The 18018-nt window shown below is 39.8% G+C and overlaps 1 protein-coding gene across 1 annotated transcript in view; it reads left to right on the top strand.

Moving 5' to 3' along the window:
* The first annotated feature begins 219 nt into the window (after positions 1-219).
* Positions 220-18018, top strand: part of PLXDC2 (plexin domain containing 2) — a 268092-nt gene continuing 250293 nt past the window's right edge. Inside the window, exon 1 of the mRNA XM_048061760.2 lies at positions 220-1020. Within this exon, the coding sequence (XP_047917717.1) occupies positions 912-1020 (109 nt within the window). The 5' untranslated portion in view covers positions 220-911. The remainder of the gene's footprint in view (positions 1021-18018) is intronic.

Below are 18018 nucleotides of genomic sequence, written 5' to 3'. Positions count from 1 at the left end.
GTCACTCCGCGAAGCAGACGCATCTTTGCAGAGCAACTTGTGAGCAGCCAGCAGCCCGCGGGCCGGGCTCTCTTCGTCCCGCACAGCCGCGGGGCTCCTGCCGTGCAGGGGGGGCAACGAGCAGCGGCCCCAGCCCGCCCCCGGTCGCCGCGGGACCCCGAAGCTCCGGGGCAGCGCCTCCCGGGACCTCCTCACCCCCGCGGCCGAGCGGAGCCGAGAGCGGCCCCAGCGCCTGCGCCCCTGCGGAGGAGGGCGGGGAGGAATCCGGCCCCACGGGAGCCCCCTCCCGTCCTCGCAGGGGGCTGCCCTGGGCCCTGCTCTAACGCCTCCGGTGTCGGGAACCGGCCCGAACGAGAGGGAGAACTCGCGCGTCCCCGCCCGCACATCCCCGCCCGCGGCGCATCCGCCCGCCCTCCCGGTCCTGCGCGCCCCCCCCTCGGGGGCTCGGGGCCGGCCCCGGCTGGAAGATTTCCCCGCTCGCTTCCCTTCGGAGGGGTTTTGTCGCCTAGCCGTGCGCCGAGGGGAGGCACCGTCCCTAAGGCACCCTGCCTCATCCTGCGGGGGAAGGGAGCTGGGTGGGGGCAAGCCAGGAAGGGAGGATCTCAGCGGCTCTCCTAAAAATCTCTCGGCAGGCTGCGAGGAAGGGAGAGTTTGGCACTTGGCGGGCGAGGCTGCTCTTGTTTTCCCCGGTGGTGATGTCGCTGGACTGAGAGCGGCGCGGCCGTGCGAGTTGGGGGGACAGAGCCCTCCCCAGCATCCCCTCCACCCCCCCCCAGCCCCGGCGGCTGCCCCCCGCTACATGAGAGCTGCAGGGAGGAGAGGGCGACTCGGCGCCTGCTAGGGCTGCTCCCCGCCGCCTCCCGGACTTTCCCACCCCCGCCCAGGAGAGTTGCCTCGGCAGGCTCCGTGCTATGGCGAGGCTGCGGAGAAGCAAACTAGCCGCTGGATTTTTATTACTTTTCCAGTGCCTGAGCGAGCGCTGCCAGCTCGCCGCCGAGGAGACGCCGAGCCAGAGCCACGGTAAGCCACACCGGGACCGGGGCCGGGATGGGGACACGGGGCTGGGGTCGGGGTCAGGGCTGGGGGTGGCCCCTCCGCCCCCCGCAGCATCACCACGGAGAGCAAACGGCGTTTGGGGGCCGCCCCCCCCCGCTCCCGAGGGAGGCCCCGGGTGGCCGAGGTCCCGGTATTGCACCCCTCCTCCATCGCCGGCTTCTCCGGGAAGAGCTTCCCCCTCTCTCGCTTTATTTATTTATTTTAACGACAAGTCGGGACTTTTCCTCCCGTCATCAATCTGCTCCGCCGTCACCGGTGCCGTTCCCCTGCCCGGGCTCTTCGTGGGGTCCCCATGGCTTCCTTCCCTGCCTCAGAGACCCCCCCCCCCCCCCCCCCCCCCCCCCCCCCCGAGGCGAAGGGCTCGGCCGGGAAGGGAAAGAGGCCTCGGGGAGCCCGGAGCACCGGGCCGGGACCCCCGGTGACCCCCCAGCTGCTCTCCTGGCAGCGACCTGTGGAAGCAGAGGCAAAGTTTCCCTGCAGCTCCTGCCCGGGCACTCCGCTCCCCTTGCTCAAGCCGGTAGCTTGCAGCCTTCCCTGAACAGCAGGCGTTGAGAGAAGGAGCAGAAGAATGGAAAGAGCCCCTCGGGGCCGTGGGACCTGTTAGTTAAGGGTTGCTCTGTCGGCTCAGCTCGCTTGGGGTCCCCTCGTTAGTGCTTCTCCGAGACACCTGTTAATGCGCGACACACGGCACCTGCGGGGCTTTCTGGCCCGCCACTGTTTCCCACAGCGTGGGGCTCCCTTTTGATCACTAAAGCCTTCTGTGCCTTGCATTCTTGTGCTGCGGAGGGGAAAGCTGCTCAAGGAAAGCCTGGTGCGTTTGCGAGTAGATATTTAAGCAGCAAGTGAGGAAAAGCATGGGTTTTGTGTGTCAGGGGACCTTGCTGCAGCAGCTTGTAGCTTATATGTATATATTTGTAAAAGTGATGCTTTTATGTTTGAAATACTACCCAGTTTATTATCAGATGAAACATGTCCACCGGCCTCCCTGGTGTACTAGAGCTGCCCCTTCCTCCTTTCGTAAAAGGTTTCATACAAATGTGAGGTGTTTTGTGGTCACAGAGTAACTGACCCGAACTAGGGAGACTTGGGAGTTTTCTGCAATGCCGGGTGAGATAATATGCCAGACAGAGAGGGGATTTTCCCAGCCAGGGGCCTACCGCTGAGTTTGGGAATTGCTAAATGACAAGGTAGCTCAGCAGGTTGCTGGGGGCTCACATGTCACTCGGGGCCAAAGGGAAAAGGCAGGAGGAGGCTTTTCATGCGCTGCTGCTCTCAGGGCTTTAGGTAGCAGTTGTTGGTGTTTGTTAATGTTAGTTATCAGGAGAAATAAAAGTGTGGCTGCCAGAGAACAGAAAGAAAATGACCGTGGTGTGTGGCAGTGGACTAAGGTGACAAAGTTTATTAGTATACCAGACATAGTACCTTTAAAAGCAAGTGTCAGTGCTGACTAAAAGAAATATAACTTGTCAGTAGGCAAATAATCATAGCGCATCGGTGACTTAGGCTATTCAGTTGCAATAGTCAGCAATGTCTGCACCAGGAGGTGCTAAACAGAAGATACACCAACAGCTTACTTATCCATAAATCATCTGTTAGTGTCTTGTGTGTTACTGAACATGATATAAACTATGAAGGAGTTAATAATAAGGCAAATATTACCTTGATATTTAATACATTCTGAAGAAAATACATGAAAAGGTTGTTTCCTTCAACTGGATAATCTGACGCCAGATTTGACAGATGGATGTTTATAACCACAAAGACTTATCCCTTCCCCCTTCAATAAAAAGTATGTATTATGACAGCAATAATTAAATGTAACTAACAATCAAAGTTGTATTTAACACATTTTCATCATTACTTTTATATATATGTATAAAATTATTTTCAACAGTATATATTTCAGTATATAGACTGTGTCTGATTAGCAAAAAGAGAACAATTACTAAATAAAACCAGGGGGACTCAGCTTTAGCTTCTGTGGACAGAAATAAAAAGAGCCATTTCAAAGTTTCACTCTATTTAGCATCTACTGCATCCCTTTGGATGTTCGGGTAAAACCTTCGAAGAACTAAAGTTTAAAAAAAGAATCTTTGAAGTTACTGCAGATCCTTAAAGAGAAGCTATTTTTCACATATTATTGAAGTACTCTTTTACTTTAAGTGATAACAAAACACCATATTGAAAGTGAATGACATTAATAGCATTAAGAAATGCAAATGTTTAGTATGCCCTGGCAGGAGTGGGGGGGAGGGGAAAAAAAAAAAAAAAAAGGTTTATTTTTTTTCCCCCAAGTTCTCAGAATCACCTTTCAGGGTAAAAGCAGGTCAGATCAATTCAAGCCGAATCGTTTCCTAGGCACGCCAGCACTTGTCTGGCTGCCTCTGGGTGTTTTTTTAACTGCGGGTCGCTGTGACCAAGGTGTGCGCCGGCGGGAGCGGGGCTCTCCCCGCTAGAGGGCACAGCGGCTGCTGCACTCTCCCCTGCGCCCGGTCGGAGCTGCCCTTGCGCTGACGAAAGCTCTATAAATCAAGAGTGAAGATTATTAAACGTTAGATTTGTGTTTCGTGTGTGTTTTACAGTGCCCAAGCTGCATGTGACATGAATTCAGTGAGCTGAAGCAGATGCTCTTTTGAAAGCTTGCACAACAATTAAGGCTCCCAGTTAAGGGAGGGCTCGCTGCTTGTTGAAATGTTGCCACAAGAAGCCTTGAAGACGTTATATTCTTTAGCAAACACCATCAGTCAGAATTAGGGGGCTGTTATTGTAATTTCTCTTCTGTCAAAGCATATTCCAGAATTCTGGTATAATTTATATTCATTGGACTACTGCTGTCTCCAAGCATCACCATTCAATGAGGGGTAGAATTGTTTTTATGGGATAAACCACCATTAGACAATATTCATTTAGCATTTATCTACAGAAATAGCCACACTTTTGTATTGCCTGAGGTTTACTCTCTTAAAAAAAAAAAAAAAAGTTACACGTTATGGCTTTCACCTTTTATCTTAAAAGTATCAAGCAAATTATGACTTCAGTCAACATGTGTTAGGTATCTTTTTCTCTTTGCATTCGAAATTACATATTTTTTTTGTTGTTTCCGTACATATCAGGGTAAAGGGGAAACAATCAGATTGAAGAATCCCATTGACATTTATGAGCACATTCTCTTTGCGTATCTCATGTATTTTTTCTAAGAATTCCCCCCAAGAAGTCATCTCTTAACTTTCAACATGGTTCTTCCTTTTTTTTTTTTTTCTTTTTTCACTCTTTGCCATTGTCGGTTCTTCTGAAAGGGTGTTTTGAAGTATTGCTAGTAAACAGCAGGTAAAATAAGGTTGACTTAAGTATTAAAGTCATTTTCATAGAAACTCATTTCCACAGACTTAGAATAAGATCAATAGTCATAGTTCACTGAAGGTTTAAAAATCCCTTTGGGAAAACAACGTTTCTGTTCAGTTGTAAATATTCCTTGTAAGAGTTTTCATCCTCACCCAGGCACTTAAAACCCAGCTAACACTTGACTGATGCTAGCTTTTTTCTGACGCTTAACTATGAGATGATTATAAATAACAAGAAAATCAGCTTCCTACATTGTAAACATGTAGGAAATGAGGAAAAGATCTTTATATTTGGAAAAGTTTTTTCATTAAGTGCAAAAATTTATTAGCAACACATAACGGCCACTTAAAGCAAAATGCAGGGACAACATCTACTGCCTTGCTGAATACCAGACTCTTCTGAAAAAACACAGTTTACTAGAGGTGCTTCATGTAGAACAAGAGAATCCTGAAGCCATGAAAGAAACAGATGAGGGAATTCATGATGCCAGATAATGAGAGAGACCCACTGAGAAAAATAGTCACAGACCTATGGTGAGTTAGCACCATTCATTAAATTTATTTTATTTTTTCCTGTTTTGTTTTGGCACACTTCCAGTGGAGCAGGGCTGCTGTTCCCTGCATCTCCACAGACCTCAGGAGGTGGAGGTTTGGGCCTGGAGCTCATGTTTCCTGCAGTACTATAAGATATTGTACAGTGATGCCCCAAAAGCTGCTTTGCTTTGAATTATGATTAAAAAAAGATATAACAAAAAAAACATTCTGAATCCTACTGGCTTTCTCCATAAAGCAAATGAAAAACTTCTTATTTAAATAAGTAAATAAAAAGCTTATTTTTGAGTCTGTTCTTGACAAAAGTCACTGTGGTTTTATTGGACTCTGAAGTACTGAGCAGCTTTGCTCTTTGTAACATTGAAAGCACTGGCAAAAGAAAATTATAGCAGCCCTAGTTTCAAAACCTATCAAGGCTACAGGGTCTTTGACTACAGGTGTAACTAGTATGAGTGTATTTTGAATTCCTCATGTGGTTTGTGCTTCCTAATGAAAATGAATACCGAAGCAATTTAGGAAGGCAGTAGTTAAGATAAGCCTGTGCTGGGGCCCTGTACAGAGTGAAGTGAACAAAAGGTAATTTGACAGGACCATCTCTCATCTAGTATGAGGAAATGTTGTACACTTACCAGCAGTGTGAAATTAAATCCAATTATTACATTTGAGGGCCGAGCTGGGAGTGTTAATGTGGTACAATTGGCAGATAGCGTATTTACTAAAATAGTGAATTACATAATCACAGCAAGAACTGGAAGAACCCGGGAGATTACTTTCCATGGAAAACTATGTTGAGAAGCCATAGTAAGTACATGTGCATTTTGTTTTTGTTTGTGGCTTATGACAAATGAGCCTAAAACATCGTCATGAGGAAATATTTGGGAATGCTGGGTGCTGTGTCTCATCATGGAACGCTTCCTCCTCTCTTTTTTTCCTCACCCAACAGATAAACAGAGCTTCAATTAGCTTTCTTTGCTGTCAACATTGGTCAATTAGTTGTACTAAGTGTCCTTATAAATTCTGGGTTTGAAAGAGCTTGTGTAATATTTTCATCTCCCTGAACCAAAAGTCAGTGTGTAGGCATGTTTTTTCAAGATGGATTTGGCCCAACTTTTTTTGTTTGTTATTTATTCTGAAAGAAGCAAATGGAGCAAGTTCTTACACCAGATTCAGGGTCAGACTTGACGCTTGACTTGAACACAGAGTTTTAAAAGTAGCAAACATCATGTTGGGAAGTAACAAGAGAAATGTAAGGATAAATATGAAAATAGATACAAGACAGAGTGATGCATCTGCTCTACTCATCAGTCATAAAATCCCAACAGGAATATTCTCTTCAGTTCTAGGCATTGCACTTTAAGAAATATGAGGACTAAGTGGAGTGTCGTATGAAGAAAAAATGAAAGAACAGTTAGAGAGAATGAACGGAAGAGGTAACATGGTAACAGCCATCAAGCACATAAAAAGCTTCTGCAGTCAAGGGAATAACTTGTTCTCAACAAGAAATGACTTAAATTGCAACACAGTGGACTTCTAAATGTTAAGGCTATGGGAGTAAATTATCTCTTAGTAGTCTTCATCACTGAAACAGGTTAGATGAGCATATGTTTGAAATGTCATTCTGTACAGAAAGGCAGCTGTTCCTGCCTTGGAGCAAATGGCTGGATGATTTGACCTTCCAAGGTCTCACCTAGCTATCTTGAATCATTCTGTGTGGGTAGCTTTAAGTATACCGGAGTTCACCTTGAACTCAGCAGCTAGATGAAATACAAGAATGAATACAAGTGCTCTCTTAGCTTGAGGCCTCTGTCCCTCATTTGTCAATGATAGATGTGGGTTTAATGTGATTTTAACATATACTTTCTGTGGCTGTAGACAAGGAAAGACATTTAAAATGCTGTTTCATAAAGTTTTCACATTGTAAAATAAAGTTTTTAATGAGGTTATATTCTTACTTGTTTTTAGCACTTAACTTTTAATATTAACACTACATATGTTCTGTTATAAACAGATTTTTTATTATTTTATTTTTTAGATATTTTCACAGTGACATTTTTGGACTTTAACCAGACGTTACTTGTCCCATGTCTCTTTATTTAGTAAGAAATCCTTGCCTTGAATAGGAAGAGTACCACAAATGAAAAACACAAATCTTTCCATTTAACCGATCTTTGGTAATGTTTCAAGTGTATGTTGTTTCATGATGGATGCTAGGAGCTCTGCTCCTTTTCTTTAGAGATGTAACTGAACTGTGCCAAAGGGCTACTAGGCTGATCATAAAAGGCAAGTATCATCCATCGTAACTTTAGTCTTTTCTGAAGGGTGAAGTGTTAAAGAGGGGGAGTTCGGCGTTGTGCAGGTTCTTCTTGTAACGAGTCAGCAATTTAACAAGAAATACATTGGAAAATGTTATATTGTAGAAAATTGATAGCTGGGACTCAAGCTGCTTTGGAGGCTAGCATGAATCTTTATTAATATAGTTACTCTGACATTCCCCAGCTGCATGTTTCTGATTTTGTGTGTGGGTGTATGTGACTCTCCTTTTGAATTTGCAAGCCAGACTATGTATTTGCAATTTAGCCTCACTCACCCTGAGATATAAGCCCAAGGCCCTCTGTTAGGAATCTTTTAATGGCAGAACTTGTTTCAGAGTTTCTAGGCTCTTCTCTCCCTCCTTTACCCTTCAGTTGCCCTTTCTGCCTTCTTCAGAGATTATTCCCCCCACCCTTGCAGTGTTTCAGTAGTTCATGTGACCATGCTGTAGGGCAGATGTATCAGATCAGCTCTCATTAGGAAGGAAAGAGAGAAAGAAAGAATATATACTAACATTTTGGAAGGTAGGGGAAGCATCCTTCAATTTCTGTTGTGGAAAGATTTTGAAACAGGCTCACCTGTGCTAAACCTGCCTCCTTGAACAGTATAGACACTCCTAGGACATGATGAGGCAGACAGATACCTCCAAATTTAAGCCTACTGGGAGTTCTGTCTAAATGACATTTTATTGCACTGTATAAAGAATTATTTGCTGTCTGTTTCACCTTGGTGATTGCACCAAGGACCGTAGTGCTAATATTCTGCAGCACCGAGGACATTGCTACTGTCATGTTTCCTATTCATTTACCATATGCAACATAGATTCCCTAAGCAGATGATTTAGCCAATTCCCTGTTTCTACCTCAATACGTAAGTGTTACGCTTAGACAGAGAACAAACAGATACAAACACAAAGACATATTTAACACATCTTCATAGATAACAGATTGAAGAGATCTAAATGTCATCAAAAATGAGGATAAAATGATGAAGAGAATGAATGTAGTAATTTTAAAACTCTGAACATTATAAATCTTTTCAGAACAGTATAAAGGCCTGGAAAAGTAAATACCTGGCTTCTCTTTAATACTAATAGGCATTATATTAACTTATTCAAAAAATATTCAAGGAAGCAAGTTGAAGTTGGAAAATTATTTCAAAGTTGACATGCTCCTGTCAAATACTTCAGCTGGGAAGTGTCAAAACAAGTAATTTTGAATTTCTTGTTTTGATGATGACAAAATGCCACACTTCAAATTTTTCATTTTGATTTTGATGAAAATGATTATATTAGGATGCATAATTGAAGCATAATTGAAAAGCACTTTTGTTTGGAGTTTTTCTCTCTGTGTGTGTGTATATATACATATATATTTCCCTTCATATCCTACAGCAATCATTGACCTTTTATTTTTAATCAGAACAAGATGAGAATTTTGACTTAGGGTGGGAAATTAAGTTTTAGTCATCCCTAAGTTAAACTTCCCATTGTTAAAAATTTGGCCACGTACTCTAGGCCCTTTAAGAACATACCATTTAATCTTGTAGAAACTTTACTATTTTTTGATGTCAGGAAAGGGGAAAATGGCCAAAAACAAAAACAAAGCAGTGGTCGATCATGCAGTTAGTGGACTTTTCACTTGATAACATATTTCTCATTCAGGTTACTTTTTTTGGTTAATGTGATATTCATGAGGCAACTAAATTAAAAGAGAGCACAGTTTCCAGATTGCAGTTGCTGTAAAGATAATAGATTTATGGTTTACTTTTAACGAAGGTGTTTATGGACTTGAAGTTTAGCATTTGGTGTGTTACAGAAACCTGACCTCAATATCAACACAATTCAACACATTTTTTTAATCGTCCCTATTTAAACATATATATAGTGATCTAGGTTGTAGTCTGAAACAAAGAAAATAGATAGGATGAATCACCATTATAGATTACCATCAATTCTGGTTTCCAGTTACTTTTTTTTTTCCCATCTGTGATTGGTTTGCTTTAAAAACAGTTGTACTTTTTATGAAGAAAGTCTATGTTATGCAATACTTCTTAGCTAAAGCTTGCGTAATTTGCATAATAAATAATTTCAATGTGTGAGCTTCTCATGTTTGCATTCAAACAAGGAAAATGGAAGGGATCTTTCCTCGGTTAAGCATAAAGCTAAGCAAAAACATAATAACTTCCAGTTTTGCTAATATTAATGTATCTAATCTTCCTAATACTTTTTGTTTCACTGTAGATACCACAAGCTTTTGGAGGCATTTACATCTTTCTAATGAACAAATAAAATAACAATAATAGTAAGTCATTCTAACAATTTATTGCCTAGGAATGCATAGCTTGAAGGAACCACCTAGGTCATCAGGTCTTTCCCTGGGATGAAAGGCGGTTGTGTTCTGGATGTCTGGACCAGACCCTCTATCTCACATGCCCCCATGCACTGTGGGCCATCAGTAATTCTCTTCCTAGTGCCCCACAACAATTCTTAGGCACACAGTGAAACAGCAGCAGCCATAAGTATACTGTGCCACAGTAGACAACAGCCCAAGTTGACAACAGTCTACATTTCTACAATAACAAAGAATTTTCAATTTTAGTATGCCTCGTTTGAAAGCTTGTCTTTCTTTACCTGTTTTTGCTTGGCTTTTGTGGTTTGTTTTTTTTTTTTTTTTGGTTGTGGGTTGGTTTGTTGGCTGTGGGTTTTTTTTGTTTGTTTTGTTTTGTTTTTTCTACCTAATATTTTAACTTTTTCAGCCCGTATTCTCCCCTACATGCTCACTTGGACATTAATTACCAAGTTAATATTGTTTTTGTTTCAGTTCAGAGTCATTTTCTAAAACAGCATAAATGACATGTAAAATGACTTCCTATACTACACTTGTCAGTTTAAATGGGGAAAAGGAACTACCGTTACTTTTTGTCAGCCTCTTGAGCTAGTCATGTATCCTGATAACTCATAAAGGGTGTAATGTTTAAAAGGAGAAGGTTTATATGCTGCCTCAGCTGAGATGCCTGAAGATCGGCAGCTCTGCCACACGAGGGGCAAAGTTTGTACTTACTGTCTTTTATTTTTTTTCTGGATATGAATTTGTGTTATTTCAGCTTATCGGGGTAGTTTAAATACTCCAGTTTTGCATGTTACTACAAACTTGAATCCAGCTTGGATTCCTCACTTTCTTTAGGTACTCTCTGAGGCTCAGCCCCAGACTTCTTATTCCCATTGATTGTCAGCATGCAGTCTGCGTAATCTAGTTCTCCACTGCTGTTTGCCGGTCACACTTGTCTTCCAGCTTCCTTAATTATTCCCATAATCATCATAGCCATGTACTTTATATCCATTTAGTATCCTTATTCTTGGAAGACCTTGTAGAGCTAAGGTAAGCCTAATTTTACAAATAGGAAGGTGATTTTGATAAGGTGACAGCCTTGTCAAAGAGAAAAACGTGTGATTCCTGTCGCAGAGTGCACGAGTTGCTTTTTTTCTGCCATGGCCCAATAATCTTTCCAGCTTCCCCTTGCTGCACAAAATTCAAGGCTGTAATTTCTCTCCTAATTTCATTCTTGAAATATATATATATATAAGCTTTTAAATCCTGATCAGATCTTTATTCAAATTATCTGAGTCTATCTGGAAGAAAACAAAAAATAAAAAATACAGATTTGAGTTGATTAAGGGCTCCAATTAGTGCATGGACAGCAAGACTTAGTTTGGGACTGCTGCAGATTTTGCCATTTCAGATGTTCCTCTTCTCACTGAGGTTTGCAAAAGGAGAGGGATGGATGTATCTCTCAGCTGTTTACACAGCAGATCACAAGCTGCCACATTTTATAGTCTAACGTAATAAGATTATTTCCTAAACATGTGTGTCTGAAGGATAGACAAACATTGGGCGAGATTTCTGCTGGTTGGCATGTTGACAGTTTGGAAGGATTATGTCTAAATCTTTTTGGTTTTGGTATTTAATTCTTGGATAAAAGAGAATGATGGTGCTTAAAATGGTAAAAATATTTTTTCTGTTATTAAGCTTTAAGAATAACAAACAAGACTCAGTAATTACTATTCAGAATAAAGATTTCCAAACCAGTCAGCTTGTAGCACTCTTGACTAATACTGTGACTGTTCAAAAAGTTTCTCTCTCCTTCAGAAAGTGAGCATTGTAAGACATAGAATATAATTATTTTACTGCAAAAATATGATAGAAAACTTTATTGGGAATACATCTTTATGAACTTTTATGCAGAAAGATCATTGACAAATGCTGTATAACGCATGTTATAGAGTTCCCACATACAAAGCTGTGCCTCTAGTGCTATAAATCACACTGAAGTTTCCTGTGAATATCTGGTTGAAAGCAGAACTAATGGATCTTCTAGGATAATCAACACTCTTTGGTGTCTGAAGTTTTATTAGCAATGGTGGGATTTTTGTGTGTTCTGCAGAAACAGTGATATTTTTAAAATCAATTTTTAAATTTTAAACCTCAGTTATTCTTAGCTTGCAAAGTGCATGAGCTCCCTCCTTTAGTTTGAAAAGGAACTGAGATTTTATTTTCCAGAATAATAAAGCCATCAGTGGAAAACAAACAAGCAAGCCATCAAAAATAAAAACAGCAGACTTTATGCTTTGGAATATGTGGTATTGCCATCCCTAGGCTCCAGTTCTGCAAAACTTTTCTTATTTAGAACTACACTTAAAGGTTTGCTTAACAGTAGTAATGTATGCAAGTGTTGCCCTGAAGATGGGCAGACTGAAAAAGATGTGGATGTTTAAGATTTCTGTCTGATCTTGGACCCTGGGTTTAGCTGGCCCAGAAGTCCTGGTCTATATGCAACAGTGACAATAATATTTGCAGCATTGTTGCAGATCCAGAAAAAATTTCTAGAGAGAAGGCTCTTTCAGCCTGCAGAAAAGATGGACTGCCATGTCCCCATACTGTTGTGGTGGGTAGCAGAAGACTACAGAGAGTAACTCATCCTCTGATGCACACATGTTGCATTCCTGTGTAAGAGCTGGATATTATGATTTACATATTTATTTTATGGTATAAAAGACACATTTAGGAGACGCATGAAGTAAATATTCTCTTAGATTTTATGATTTAGATTTTATCTGCCAGCAAGGGACTGAAATGTGGCCTGAGCTTGAGAAGCAATAAATGCACACAGCTCACATCAAAGATAAGTGTAAACACTTATTACGTACTGCTTTTTGAGCGCAAATTTATGGTCTATTGTTCTACTCTTTAACACAAACAGAATTGACATTAGCTTCGAGGGATAACCCAGAGATGTTAATGAATCACATTTTTTTCCCTAGCAGACAAAAATGATGATCTGAAACTGAGGTCTTCAGGACAGGAGGTTATATCCAGCTTTATCTGCACAAGTTTGCTGTTGTTAGCGTAGGCTGTATAATAAAAACAGTTCTTTTAGTTTTAGCCTTGACCCTCCCATGCTTATATTTGAATTTCATTATTTTATACCTATTCTGCTGTTTTATGTCACAGATTAGTGGAGGTGAATACCAAGACAGCATTCCTACTGAAATTTAAAAGCTCTGGAGCTGGGGAGATTGTCGAGTGGTCGGTTATGTCCTTCAACGGCACAATCAAGTTTTACTACTGTCATAAATCCACTGCAGTTTTAACTTCATCTCTCTAATTACCTGATATTCTTTTGAGACTGACACCAGTACAATTATTGGTCCTCTGTTTTCAAGAATCTATTCTTTGGGTGTTTAGGGCAAGGTTTTTTTGTTTTGTTGTGTGGTGTTTTTTTATTATTATTTTTATTTTATTGATTTTTAAGAAGAATTGAAATCTATTTAGAGGTTTTTCATACTGAAGAAGACATAGAGATATCAGTTTACTATAAAGAAAAAATAGTTGCTACCCTTGCAAATCTCAATTTGGCACAGCAATTAAAAATGTGATTGAAGTACATGCTTGAAGAGAAGTGCATATGTAAAGTCTTTGCTGAATTGAGTTGTGCTAGAAAAATTTGGTGGGTGTTAGTGAAATGCTTATAGGGACTTTCATATGTATAATTTAATTTAGGAAAAAAGAGGTTAAACTCTGCCCTCACATACTTCAGCAGATACATTGTTTAATCCTATGAGAGCAGTCTGGGCAAATTTGAAAAGAGGTTTTAGCCCACAGAGCCTTCCCTCTAATTCCATACTGTGCTCAACAACCTTTCATGTATGTGAAATATTGCAGTGTGGCATCTCTGGTCACAGTGCAGCTAGATACCATTTTCCCATGGGCAGTTAGCATGGCTTGTACACTCTTAGGAAGAGAATGAGTGAGAGTGATTTTTACCTTGGTACTGACAACACACTGCATTTCCTGAAGTTGTTCATTATACTCTTCAAAGGTGTTTGGAGGCTGGAAGGCTCTGGTTGCCAATTTTTATGGTTGATGTTTATATTTGTATTACCTACTTAAAATTTACAATAGTGTGACTTGCTTAATTGGAAAGGCAAAGGAAATGCTTTGGCTTTCAGGGAGCCTGAGGCTCTTGAAATGGGAAAAAGAGCAGAGTCCAAGGGTTAAATGTGAGAGCTATTACATTTGCTTGGCAGGAGCAAAAGGCCTGGTTCAGTTCACTCTATGCATTTCAGCAGCCGTAGTAATTTTGTTGGGCTACTCAGCCTGAAAGTCTAGAGCAAAGGGATCAAAACATCCATGTTGACTAAAAAGAAAAATAGGTTACTTTGAGGACAAATATTTTGCTCCTTTAATTTAAATCTGTAGGGAAACGGAAATCAGAGATGGGAAAGGATATATTCAGAAGCTCTGTAAGGAAGATTTCCTTTTAGTTGAAAGTATTGCTTTTTCTATTCTAATTCCATTTCTTTTTTGGGAGGACAGGAGAGGGAAAAAAAAAAAAAGACTTTTATTTGATGCAATATTCCTGAGAGGTACAGAAAGAAGGAACTGTCCCTTACAGAGTTTAAGGAATGTCAGAAACTTCTTAATTATATAGGACATGTAAACTGAAAAAAGGAAGGTTGCCTACCTGTATCTCTCTGCCAGGTGACTGCTCTTATCAATGGCTGCCTTGTTTAAACTAAATAATAAAAAAAAAAATCTGAGGAATGAAAAGACTTCTTGTCAGGGTCTGTGCTGGGCTATGCTTCCAGCTATTCAGATCAAGGCTTCCTTTTTAATTCTTAAACACCTGTTTTAGTGAGTCACCTCAGGATGGGGGAAGGACAGGCCAGGAAAGCAGAGTAGGACCCTTCTTGTCTTTGGCACTTCTTTAAAGTTATTAATGCAGTCCTATAAACATGCTTTTCTGAGGGGGGGAAGAGGGGAAAAATGATTAATGATGATAATGATAAATACAGGCAGAGTTCACTTGGCCCTATGGTAATTTTCTGTATATTTACAGTTATACCATGGCAATATTATTTTAACTTGTAATTTGTCAGAGTATTCTCTGATCATCATTGTGGCACTGCAAATCACAGCAGAAAGCACTAAGAATGTAGCCCCAAATAATGGCTTCATTATAAACAGGATGCTGAATGTAAATGTATCCTGCTCTCATTGCACATCCTTCTGCAATCATGGGCTGTATTTCCTTAACTTGTTAAGTGACATGGTAGATCATTTATCTTCATTTGCTGAGGCAAATTGCTTCAGTCTTCATCTTTCTCAGGAATCCTAAAGCGTTTTTCTGATTCAGAGTTGCCCATCTCCCACAACTTGCTCTTTCTATCAATAACGAGGAGTCAGAGACATTTCTGCTCTTAGGAATTGTGATACCCACCTGCCAAAGTATTAGTAGTTCATTGAACTATAGCTGTTTATCCAGCCAAATTTATCTATTTATCCAGCCAAATGGCATTTTAAGAATAATAGCCATCATTCTACAAACACACTAAAAAATCCCATTTACATTTCATGATTTAAAATCATGTAATATTTTTTCTCCCTCCCATCCCTTTTGATATTTATGCTGTTATATATTTTACTTAGCATTTGTGAATTTAGAGTGGGCTGCTTTGAATTTTGAAATAACTATTTGTAAACTTTTCTATAGGTTTCATCATCATCGTATTTTAAAGTACTTTGCAAAGACTGGTGAATTTAGCTACAAAACTTCCATGTTTAATAACTGCTATTATTTATTTTCATTTTACCAGTGGAGTACTAGAATAATGAATGACTTGTCAAGATTACATACAGGAAATTTGGTGTAGGAGCAAAGAAAAAAAATCCCACAGTTTTTTCTAATTTGTATTTTTATGTTTAACCTTCAGAGTAGGCATTGTGATATTTTGTAGTGATGAAAACATAGACTTGAACTGAATATACAAGAACTACTCTCCAAAACGCAACTCAATAGCATCTTTACAATTTCTGTCAGAACTCCACCATCCTGCCAACAGCTCTTTAACTTCTATTTAAATATTTGGCAATCCAAGACTGTTTTTTTACTTTCTCTGTTACTGCAAAATGTCATTCAAGCTTACTGCTGAGTAGAGCTGCAGCCTCTTAGAGTAATTAGGGAATTTGTTTTGCTTCCATGGGAATGCTAATATATATTAAAAAAAAAAAAAAAGTGTAAAGTTATTTAGTTACCAATTTTATTTCTTTGCCGTGTTAGATTTTTGAAAACCTTCCTAAAATTCTTCTCTCAGCTTTCTCATCTTAGTTTCAATTTTTGTTCAGCGCTGTGAGAAGCAAGCAGTAGAATTTGAAGTTAGGTAAAACTAAAGGAGCAGTCGGAGATCTGCACGATTGCGGAGTAAAAACTTGTCAGAGAATTGGAGACCTAGAAGGGTCTGGGCTGACTTTCAGCATCTCTCGTGTCTATGTGAAACAGATAATGAAAGCCCTAGAGATCTCCTTATAAGAGAACTATTCTGGAGAAACCCACAGCCCAAGGGTAGTTACATGACTGATACTTTTTCTCCAAATGCTCTCTTTAGATGCATTTCACTAACAACATAAGTTTCTCTACCCTAATGTGAAAGTACACAAGAAAAGGTATGTGACTCTAACGATTCTTCTGGCCTACACACAAAACGTACCTGGTCATTCGTTAAATTGCACTGTATGCTCACAAGTACAAAAATACTGACTTGATATCATGACTGAGCATGGCTTTGGAGCCTACCAGCAGCAAAGGTACTCCAAAGGTTAAGCTCTGGTGAAGGACACTTTTATTCTATATGAGATGGAGACCAAATTTATTATATTTAATTTATTTATTTATTCAGTCATTGCTCTAAAGAGTGTATAGTAGGTAGGCTAGAAATAAATGTCTTTCATCAGCCCAGTTTACCTTGATATGCCAACTTGCTGAACAGTTGTTCCTAAAGAAATGATGACAAAGAAACCACAGCCAAATGTGAACTGTTAATTTTCTTGTGCAATATATGCAACTAAGCATTTCATCTAATTTATAGGCCTTTTGCAATATAAAATTAATGACCTGTACAATTTATTTTAAGGTCTGCTATAAATTAAATGAATCAGCTGGATGTTTTTCTTTTCTCTAAAGAGCAATTATCTGGTTTGGAAATTTAATCAAGTCATCAAGTAAAATATTGTCTTAGTTCTGAAAGATATACAATTGTTTGAATATTTAGACTAGACTTGTAGGAAAACTATATTAAGTTTTCTAATCCTTTCCTTAACAACTTCCATGAAATGTGTATGTCATTTAGCTCGGAATGTCTGACTTTACAATGATCATAATAGATTTGGAGCCCTCACAGCAAAACCAAAAACATGATAATTTAATTAATAAGATGAAATAACTTACGGTTACACCACAGCATTCTGTGACTATTACTGTACAGTTTCCTAAGTACTTCACCTTTGGCATTTAACACTAACATCAGTGAGAGTGAAATACCCACAGTCTCCTTAAGCACTTCTGAGTGTGAATATAAATGGTTATATTTTGCATTAAGTTTGGGCAAGTTTATCCACTTTTAATAATAGCTGATAATGTGAAGGTTGTACAGCGACCTTAGTAAGAATTTCACTTGGGAGCAAGTTGGATTCTGGCCATTTAGTGCTAGAAATCACAATATATGGAAAAGATAATAGTCTGTCTTGGGTCATGATGAATTTTGATCTCTAGTCCCATCTAGGAAATTTGAATATGTGTTTGCTGAAGAACATTTCCCATTGATTACTGAAGAGCTCAGCTCTGTGGCTGTAACTGACCGAGGGCAAATGGCTGCTCAGGGAAACACTGGGTGCACAGGTCTTGTGATGCTGGTTGTCTGTTTCCTGTGGCTAAATACTATTTAAGGAAATGTAAAATGCCACACCTGGAAGGATGCAAAATGAATTTGAAATATTTAATAGGAGTTGGGAGACATTGCAGATTTATACAGTGATATTTATGAACCCATTTTGACTCGTGACAAATTTCAGGTCATTTTGTGGTCATTATATAGATCCTTTTTACATAAATGTACAGATAGAAGAGGTATATGTATGTACAGACATGCGTGTGTGTGTGTACCTATATATAAATTCAAAGACAAAGCTCCAAATTTATTACACAATAAATTTTATTTTTTTAACCTATTTATGCAGTTGTTTTCATGATCTTTATAACAAGGATGTTATTTTTGAAGACTTGATGTATTTATTTCCCAGTGGTACCATTCTTTCTACTGTTCTAAGAGTGCTTTCCATTTATTAAAGTTTTACTTTGGTTTATTGATACAAAATGGTGTATTCAGGAGAGCACAAGCCTGTTTACCCCTCATTAATGTTTCTAA

The sequence above is a fragment of the Anser cygnoides genome, chromosome 2 (assembly GCF_040182565.1).
Source record: "Anser cygnoides isolate HZ-2024a breed goose chromosome 2, Taihu_goose_T2T_genome, whole genome shotgun sequence".
Taxonomy (NCBI): Eukaryota; Metazoa; Chordata; class Aves; order Anseriformes; family Anatidae; genus Anser; species Anser cygnoides.
The sequence above is the reverse complement of the archived record's forward strand: the minus strand, read 5'-3'. Positions and strand labels throughout refer to the sequence as shown.